The sequence below is a fragment of the Lissotriton helveticus genome, chromosome 1_2 (assembly GCF_964261635.1).
Source record: "Lissotriton helveticus chromosome 1_2, aLisHel1.1, whole genome shotgun sequence".
Lineage (NCBI taxonomy): Eukaryota > Metazoa > Chordata > Amphibia > Caudata > Salamandridae > Lissotriton > Lissotriton helveticus.
In genome coordinates, this window is record NC_136058.1 from 35,123,028 (window position 1) to 35,132,506 (window position 9,479).

The 9,479-nt window shown below is 44.6% G+C and overlaps 1 protein-coding gene across 6 annotated transcripts in view; it reads left to right on the plus strand.

The window, feature by feature from the left end:
- SLC44A5 (solute carrier family 44 member 5) overlaps positions 1-9,479 on the plus strand; it is a 793,737-nt gene that overhangs the window by 566,466 nt on the left and 217,792 nt on the right. For all 6 annotated transcript variants that reach the window (XM_078668567.1, XM_078668577.1, XM_078668593.1 and 3 more), the window contains exon 4: positions 3,383-3,467. In XM_078668567.1, the coding sequence (XP_078524693.1) occupies positions 3,383-3,467 (85 nt within the window). The remainder of the gene's footprint in view (positions 1-3,382; positions 3,468-9,479) is intronic.

The window sequence follows — 9,479 nt, forward strand, 5'->3', positions numbered from 1 at the left end:
CAGAGAAGAGAGTAATGGCCCTATTAAATGTCATGACATTGAGTCCCTTGCTCACTTTGCCACTGGATTCAAGCAAGCCTGGCTGAAGACGGCTGAAATGCCAGAAACCGGTCCAGGGAAGGCATGGCTTGGCAGTTCGGGCTGGACAGTTCCCATGAGGCACAGGGTCAGACTGATTTGCATATGGCCATGTCTGAACTGGGGAGGCAGAGTGGTCTAAAGAACGGTGATGGATTAAACCCAGATCTGTTGACTGGGTGTGAGTGTTTGATTGGTTCAGATGCTCCGTCCATCACCACTCCCTTTTGTACCGCTTTGTTCGCCATAAGTTGGCAGGGTCTGCTCAGACGTGAGTCCCTTGCTCACTTGGCCACTGGATTCAAGCAAGCCTGGCTGAAGACGGCTGGAATGCAAGAAACCGGTCCTAGGAAGCTTGATTCCGGTCCAGGGAAGGCATGGCTTGGCAGTTCGGGCTGGACTGTTCCCATGAGGCACAGGGTCAGACTGATTTGCATATGGCCATATCTGAACTGGTGTGGCAGAGTGAGCTAAAGAACGGTGCTGTATTAAACCCAGATCTGTTGACTGGGTGTGAGTGTTTGATTGGTTCAGATGCTCCATCCATCATCACCCCCTTTTGTACCGCTATGAGCCTAACAGACTGCCACCATCAGACCGCCACAGAACTGCACACCAGATGAGAATTTAACTCCTAATCTGACAGGTCGGCGCACACAGCTTTGGCGGTCTTCCGGCGGATGGCGCAGTGGCGACGCCGCTGGAGGACTGACAAAGTTATAATGAGGCCCTAAGTAAGCACTGCAATACTGAGCTAGCCACTGACTTTTTATGTGTGTTTAAGGAGTAATAGGTGCGTGTCTAAGGTTTGACCAAACTGGAAGGTGGAGGGGAGTGTGTGTGTCTATATTTATCTCCTATATCTAAATCATCATGGTGTGTGTGTCTTCACTATCTAAATCACCAGATTACATATCTTAATCTTAACCCCTCCCATGCTCATGACGATCTCAGCTCGTCATGAGCCACGGTAGCCGTGTGCTCATGACGAGCTGAGCCTGTCATGACCGTTCGGCCTCGCCCACGCGGGGATAATTCCTCTGCTGTGCTGGTCATTCCATTGGAACGGGCGTGGTCATGACGAGCTGAGCTCGTCATGGGCGCTGGGCTCTGCGCGCGCCCCCTCTCTCCCCAGCACAGCGGGGGAATTAGCCTCGCAGTGAAGGGGTTAAAGGAGTGAAAAAGGCCCTTTTATGTAAGCTGGTCAAGTAGGTCACTGGTTAATGCAATCATATCTAAGCTTTTGTTTAACTTGTGGGTTGCTCAGCTTTGAATGTTTGTAGAGAGAATTTCATTCTTTTGGGATTCATGAAAAAGTAGCACTGAGTTGGGTGGTGGTAACATCAGATACAACAGTGCTTGGATATCCTACACTGTCAACATTACACAAAAACGAATTGTCATAAAAATAAAATAATTACATAAACTAGATTTATGTATGCATGTTTGATTTGCACTTACGTACGTCTTCAGTAAATCTTTCTTGTTGTCTTTGATGGCAGAAATTAATGATCTAAAAACATTAGGTTGCATATTTCAATGGCACTGTTTATATTTTGGATTGTATTTGGTTTTCATTTGAACTTTCCCCCCCTATGTGTGCCATAGAATTTATGTCTCAATAATTCCACCAGTGAGACTTTGAATGCACAGAAATAGGTATGTCTTAACTTAACAACCAGTTTTATGAGGTTATCAGCAGCATGAAGGCCCTCTGTTGTATCACCACGCAGGTATCTTTTCTTCTGAGAAGCTTTATGGCCCTCAGCATCGCAGTTCTTGAGCGTGATAGATTCTCTGGCTCTTATTATGAGTTAAGGGCTAAATTCTGATCCTTGTGCTAACACGTGTTTGTGCTTCTGAGTTCAACAAAACCTTAACCTTCGTTTTCAATATGACAGAGAACTAAACAGTCTATTGCCCAATTGTACTCATTAAGGGTCCACAGGGTTGGACAGGGACACAAAAAAGGCCAGGGTAAACAAATAAGAGTGGCCTCCATTAGTGAATTACATGGCTAAAAAGGTTGTCCATGTTTGCAAATTAAGGCAGTTTGGAACTTGTACAGAAATTTTGTGCCCAATCACTACTACTACTGGTGGTGTGGGAGCAGATCCACCACGCAACTGCCCCGCTCCCACTCCGCCAAAGCCCTATGAGCAGCACCTGCCAGATTACAAGTTTTCTGAAAATGGGCAATATGATGGTAGCCCGAAAGACAGTTCCTGCATGGACTCTTCAGTCCATGCTGAGCAGGAACTGAGGTGCATGCACACAGGGGGGCACAATATGTGCCCCCCAGCATGCACCAACATACACAGGGCCAATAGGCTTTCCTCATTGCCCACAGTTTCATGTAAAATCCAAGAGACTGCTGGTGGTGCGTAAAGTCGTATGATTGGTGGTGCCAGATGGCACCACCAAGCATATTGCGCCGCGACACTAGCAAGGATCTCTGATCCGCTGCGATTGTGGCGGTGCCATGGTGGTCCGACCGCCCAAGTTGTAATCCAGCGGTCCGACCACCAGTGCAGCGGTGGTTGGACCACCACCGCTGCGCCACCGTGATTTGGTAGTCCTTGGACCGCCAAAATCATAATTAGGCCCTTTGTATAAGTATTTTGCAAAGTATGGAAGACGGCACGGATCTGAGCTGGCATCAGGCAACGCTTGTGGTAACATCAGGAAAAGCAACTGACCAGCCCTTAAAACAGCCTGCAAATATCCAAATAACAGGCCCACACACTGGTCTTTCATAACAGCTCATCGGGCACTGCCTAGTTGCCCTACGGTGAATACTAGTCATTAAACCTGAGATCTGTAAATTGGGTATCATGAAGCAATGGTAACAGCACCTAAAAACAGAAATGTGGTATGAAGTGCTATATGAAAAATATATTTTTGTTATACCTAATCTGTTCAGTTACTAATTTGCAATACCAGTTGCCTGTAAACGAAAGAATATTGTGTTTCATTTAACTGGGTTTCAGATGATATGTGCTCTTTTTTATGTTTTTTTTATGTAAAAGCTCTTTGTTTTATACTACATTTCTTCACATCCTGGCCACAAATCAGATAAATACCAAAGGCAAAGTTTAACTGTGCACTGCTCATACATATTTTATGTGACATTTAATTAAAGAATACAGTTTGTTTAAGAAAAATCAATAATCAGACGCTGCCAGCACTTGCCATGGTCATTGTGAGAGGTGGAAGCGTTAGACGCGGGATTCACTGCCAGAAATGTGCATTCCCACGGGTACTTTTTTGAAAAATTGAAAAATTGCATTTTTGTTTTTAACAGCTTGGGTGCATGGGGATCCCAGAAAGGTGGTTTATCCAACTGACAGCTATGGACAGTTCTGTGGGCAAAAGGGCACCCCAAATGAGTAAGTATTGCTGGAAGAAATTATCAGAAATTATCTGATCTATTAAATGAGCATCCTGTATATAATTTATTAGGACATATTCGCATTCCGCTACTGTATGATTCTCTGATGAAACTTTGTTCATTTTATGTGTAAATAAGGTAATTTATTTTGTCTCCTACTTTTGCACATATACTTAGTAGTGTGGCCCTCATTCCACTTGCCACTGGAAGTCTGCATGGAGCATCGGTAATCTTGAGGCGCGAGACTTTTGTGATAATGAGACCTGCACTCTGAATGTCCTTATAGTGCCTAATTACAAATTAGGGGGAATAGGGTAACTTTTTTACCGCACATGTTAAATAACATTAGCCAGGTGGAGATATTTACTACAAGTGGTAAATACCCCTTTATTCTGAGTTTGTTAGTTGCAAATAAGGCATGATATGATGAATTGAAATTCCACGTGTTTTGCCTTTTTTTGCTGGCTTAACCAGTTCCAACTGCCCATACCCCACCAGATAGATTTCGGCAGGTTTTACCTGCTGAAATCTACCAGGGGAAAACTTCAAAGGTGTGATCATTATCACACAACAAGTAATTCTGCATAAATAAGTGTTTGCACAGGAATTAGAATTTAGCCTTGTACTTGTAATGAGGGCCTTAGAAGTAGAGAAGTATGGTATTTGTACACTCAGTTCTCACAATATTTTCACATTTCTTCTGGTCTCTAACCAGCTCTTTCATTCTCGTAACTGATAATAATGTTGACCTGCACCAGAAGTGCCAGTGAAAATACAGCACATCTGATGCAGGCCAATGTTACCAGTTATCAGAATTAAAGTACCTTTGAGAACAAGACTATGGAATGCAATCATTGATAGTGCAAATGTTTTTAATTGGGCTTACATTGAGTGTTCTAACATAGGTCTTTATCCAACAAAATGCACAATGATTGACATTCTGTCCCTTTGTTAGATGTCTTATTAACCAAAATTATCCAACATGTGGAATCTGTGGTGAGGGTTGGTGTTAGAAATGGGGGTCTCTAGTTGTCAATGGTTTGCACCTTTGTCCAAAATGGGGACCCTTGCTTCTAGTCAGGGTAAGGGGCTACACTTCTAAAATAACCCCTGCTCACCCCCTTGGTAGCTTGGCACAAGCCTACAGGCTTATCTCAGAGGCAGTGTGTACAGCATTTGTGAACACATACAGTAATACAGTGAAAACACTACAAATGAACACCACACCGGTCACCGGTTTAGAAAAATAAGTAATCTTTACTAGACTTAACACAAGACCAAACAACAAAAATATACAATACAGTAATAAGAATATGACTTGAAAATGGTAGAAGTAACTTAGTTCAATGTAGATGGTAAATGCGACATTTTACTCTCAAAGTACCTTGGATGCCTCGTGCAAAACAAACAAAAGGGTCGCAGGGAAGGCGATGCTTTCGTTCCTTACTGCAGCGCAGGGGAGGTGATGTGTCAGTTTCTTACCGGAGAGGAGGTACTGTGTCAGTTTCTTACTGCGTTCCAGTTACGATGCGACAAGATGGCGCCTCCATGTGACGATTCGGTGCGATGCAACAAACTAGCGTCTTTGATGCGATGCAACAACTTGGATGTGATGCGTGCACGCCCGACGGCCGTGCGGCGAAATTGATGAACTTGGGTGCCACGGCAGGCCCACGACATGCTGCTCCGATTATGCGATGGCAACCTCTGCGGCACGCTACTCCGGTGATGCGACGCTCTCCCTCGGTAATGCAACGGCAACTGCTGCGGCGGTGACTCGCTTCTTCTTCGTTGCATCATGCTCCCAGCGACATGCAGTCTCCAGAGGGCCCAAAACCACAGCAAGCACCTCACTGCAGGTAAAATTCCCAGCAAGGAAATTCAGGGGGAGCTGGTGGTGAAATCTTTGTGTCCCTGAGACTTCAGAACAGGAGGTAAGCTCAGCTTCAAGCCCTTGGAGATCTTCCTCAAGATAGTAAAAGTACACACAAAGCTCCTTTTCTCCTTTCCTTGGCAATAATTAACCACTGCAGGCCAACAGCAACAGGTGCAGTGTCCTCCTTCAGCTTTCTAGGTTTCTCTCCTTGGCGAAGGGTTTGTCTTGATTCCCAGAAGTGATCTAAAGTTCTGGGGTCTGGGCCCCAATGTTTATACTGCAAAACCCTTTGTCCTCTGAAGGCACAGGGTGTCTGTGCCCAGCCAAAACCAGGTGTGTCCTCCCTGGTGCAGCTTCCTGGCAGGAGGTGGAGAAAGCATTGTTGAAAGCAGACCTGGCCAAGGTAGCTGAAAAGAAAACTCCTCCCCCTACTCTCTATTCTATGAAGGGTCAGGTCAGTGAAAAGAAGTCTCCTCCCCCTACTCTCTATTCAATGCAGGTGCAATTCAGCCCAGTTCCTACCCATCAGACTGCTGGAGCCAAAGCCCTCTCCAGCCCCCTGTCACTCACAAACCAGACATAGAATACACAAACCTAGCAGAGGCATGCTGGATGGTTAGGCAAGAAAATACCTACTTTCTAAAAGTGGTATTTTCAAATACAGAATGTAAAAATCACCGACACTAAAATATATATTTTAACATTCTGAGTTCAGGCATACTAAATTGTTTTTTCTACCTTGTTCACAGGGTTAGTTAGGATTATAAGATGTTATAATCAAACTCCCATGCTGGCCTATGGGAACAGATAGCCTTGCAATAGTGAAAAACGAAATTGGCTATAATTCACTATCATGAAATCCCACACACATCAGGACATGTCCTACCCTTCACTTACAATGTACCCTGCCCCTGGGCCTACCTTAGGGGTGACTAATATGTAGAAAAGGGAAGGTTTAGGGACTGGCAAGTGGGTGCACTTGCCAAGTCGACATGGCAGTCCCAGACTGCACACCGGCTCTGCAATGGCAGGCCTGAGCCACATTTTACACATTTTATAAGCTGCTTCTGTGGGTGGCACAACCAGTGCTGCAAGCCCACCAGCAGCATTTGATGTAGAGGCCCTGTGCACACATGGTGCATGGTACCAGGGTCTAACAGACAATCACAAGGAAAAAGTAAATAAATAATTCAATTTCCCTTGTAGTCTGTCAAAATCCCCCCCACCCGGCGCCACCAACCCATAGCTCTTACCTGCACGGGCTGCGGATGGGTGAGGCATCGGAAAAACTGGCGCTGGAAGGGCGATGTGTCAATGTATTTGTTTTATTCAACATTTTCCAGCTCCCAGCAACAGGAGCAACCTCCAAAGGCCCAGAACTGCAACAAGAACCCCCGGGCAGTTCAGAACTCCCAGCAGTGGAGTTCAGTGAAGCTGGTGGTGACGTTTATGTGGCCCTGAGACTTCAGAACAGAAGACAATCACACCCAAGCCCTTGGATATTCTTCACAAGCAGCTTCACAGCAAAGTTCCAGTTTTTGTCCCCTCCTTGGCAGAAGCAGCAACTGCAGGCCAACTCAGCAAAGCAGCACACACAGCAAAGGGGCAGTCTCCTCGTCACAGCTCTTTAGCTCTTCTCCCTTGGCAGAGTCTTCTTGATTCCAGAAGTAATCTAAAGTAAAGGGATTGCAGGTCTAATATTTATACCCCATGTTCTCTTTGTAGTCTTTGTTGCAAGAGTCTCTGAGCTCATTAAAAAACAGTTCTGTCCTCCTGGTCAAGCTTATCTACAGGATGTGGAGACAGCATTGTGCAGAGCAGACACAACCTATTCAGGTACTAGTGAAGACTCCTCCCACCATTCTAAATGTCGAAAGGTCTATTCAGCCTGGCTGTGAGCCACCCAGGAAAGTCAGGACACACCTCAACCCCCTTGTGACTGTCTAGAGTGAATGTCAGTCCCCAGCTCCTGTCACTCCAAAACCAGACAGTGAATACACAAACAGGCAGAAGCACATAGGATGGTTAAACAAGAAAATACCCATTTTCTAAAAAAGGTATTTTCAAACACACAGTTTAAAAACCACCTTCACAAAAAGGTGTGTTATTAAACTCCAAATCTCTATCTTGTCCCAATGGAAAGTTACACTTGTAAGATATTACAAAGCAGGTCCCATGTTAACCTATGCGACAGCCAGCCTTTCAATAGTGAAAACCAAAATGCACAGTATTTCAGGGCATGCAAAACACACCAGTACATGTCCTACTACACCCTGCACCCTGCACATGGGGGTACCTTGGGCCTACCTGAGGGGTGCCTTACATGTAAGAAAATGGAAGGTTCGAGCATGGCAAGTGGGTGCACTTGACATGTTAACATGGGAGTTTAAAACTGCGCGCACAGACACTGCTGTGGCACATCGAAGACACATTTACAGGGCTACTAATGTGGGTAGCACAACAATTGCTACAAGCCCACTAGTAGCATTTGATTTACAGGCCCTGGCATATTCAGTGCACTTTATTAGGGACTTACCAGTAAATCAAATATTCCAATCACGGATAACCAACCATAATCACAATTTACACATAAAACACTTGCACTTTGACAGTGATCAGCAGTGGCAAAGTGCCCAGGGTACCTAAACCAGCAAAAACGGAATCCGGCACACAGTGCAAACAACATAAAGGAGGTAGAGGCAAAAGGACAGGGTAAACCATGCCACGGATGCCAGGTTTAACAGATAGGGTGCTCCTGTGAGTGGGGAAAATAGGCCTTGCAGGGCTCTTTTAAATGGTGCATAATCCCATGACATTCTCTGTGCAATATCCCATTTTGATTTTCCTGGTTGGATTCAGATCACTGTATCTAGAACTGCCAGTATTTCCGGGTTTCAGATCCTAAAATCAACAAGGCGTGGAATCCTTCTAAATCGGAATTTAACCACTTTGTTTATGGTGTGTATGGTGGTATACAGACATGATGGCTTGCCAAGTCTTGACGCATGTCATGGGCCCAGAATGAATTTGCACATATTCACGGTCATTCTCACTTCTGTGCACCTTCTGTTGATCAGACTTTCCACCACTTCACGCGATGAAGTGCTGTCTTCTCGCAGCAGTTTACCTTCGGCACTCTGTTTCTGTTTGTTGCCTCAAACACCGAGGGAGGTTTTCAAATCATCCACAAACAAGGTAGAAGCTCTAACCGAGTGGATGAGACAAGCAACCCCAGCAGATTGTTCTCCTGAGGAAATTCTGAAGTACCTACAATTCCTTCCATCTCTCGTGCCTTCTATCAGGCATTTGAACAAATATTGTTCAAACCTTCTTTTTCTTTTCTATCTTGCTTTCCTTCTTTCTTTCCATCCTTTCTGTACTTTTTTCCATTCATCCACGATTCTTTCTGAATTTTCCTTCCAAATATCCATCCATTCTTGTCACCATCCGTCTCGCAATCCATCCATCTCTCTCTCCATGCAGCCTTATGTCTTACTTTTCATCTTATCGATTTCTTTTCTCCATCATTCATTCTTCTCTCCATTCGTCTTTCTCCCCATCCACCCTTTTCTCCATGCCTCCTGTCATTATCCTCTCCATCCATCTATTTCCCAATCCATCTATCTTTCAAACCATCCTCTCACCCTTCTATCCATCCATCCTCCGCTCTATCCACCTATGTCTTCATTCATCCATCTTCTTTCTCTTTGATTTGAAGAGTCTAGTGGTTCCAACAGATACCTATTTAGTGATGGATTAAGGTGAGTATTCCTCAGTTGTTGTGCACCATCGACTTAACTTGTTCCAAAAAGTTTCATAGTCAAGGGATGATTGGACAGGCCATACTTCTTTCTTCGTAGGCCTAGTAAGTGATAGCTAAATACACATATTGTGTGCAATATATAATTAAGCATTGACATGTTTCGGCAAAAAACGCAGTAACAGACAGAAGAAAATGTGCAAGCACTCTCCTTAAAAAAAGAAAGGAAAAGCGAACCTTAGATTTGCGAGATTAAACTATTAATCAAGAAATGGACGGTAGAGGAGGAAATCATGTAGACATAATTGAATACATTTTTGTGCACAGAAAACTGAGGGGCATATTATCAAGGGGGTTTATCTCCGCTTTTTTGG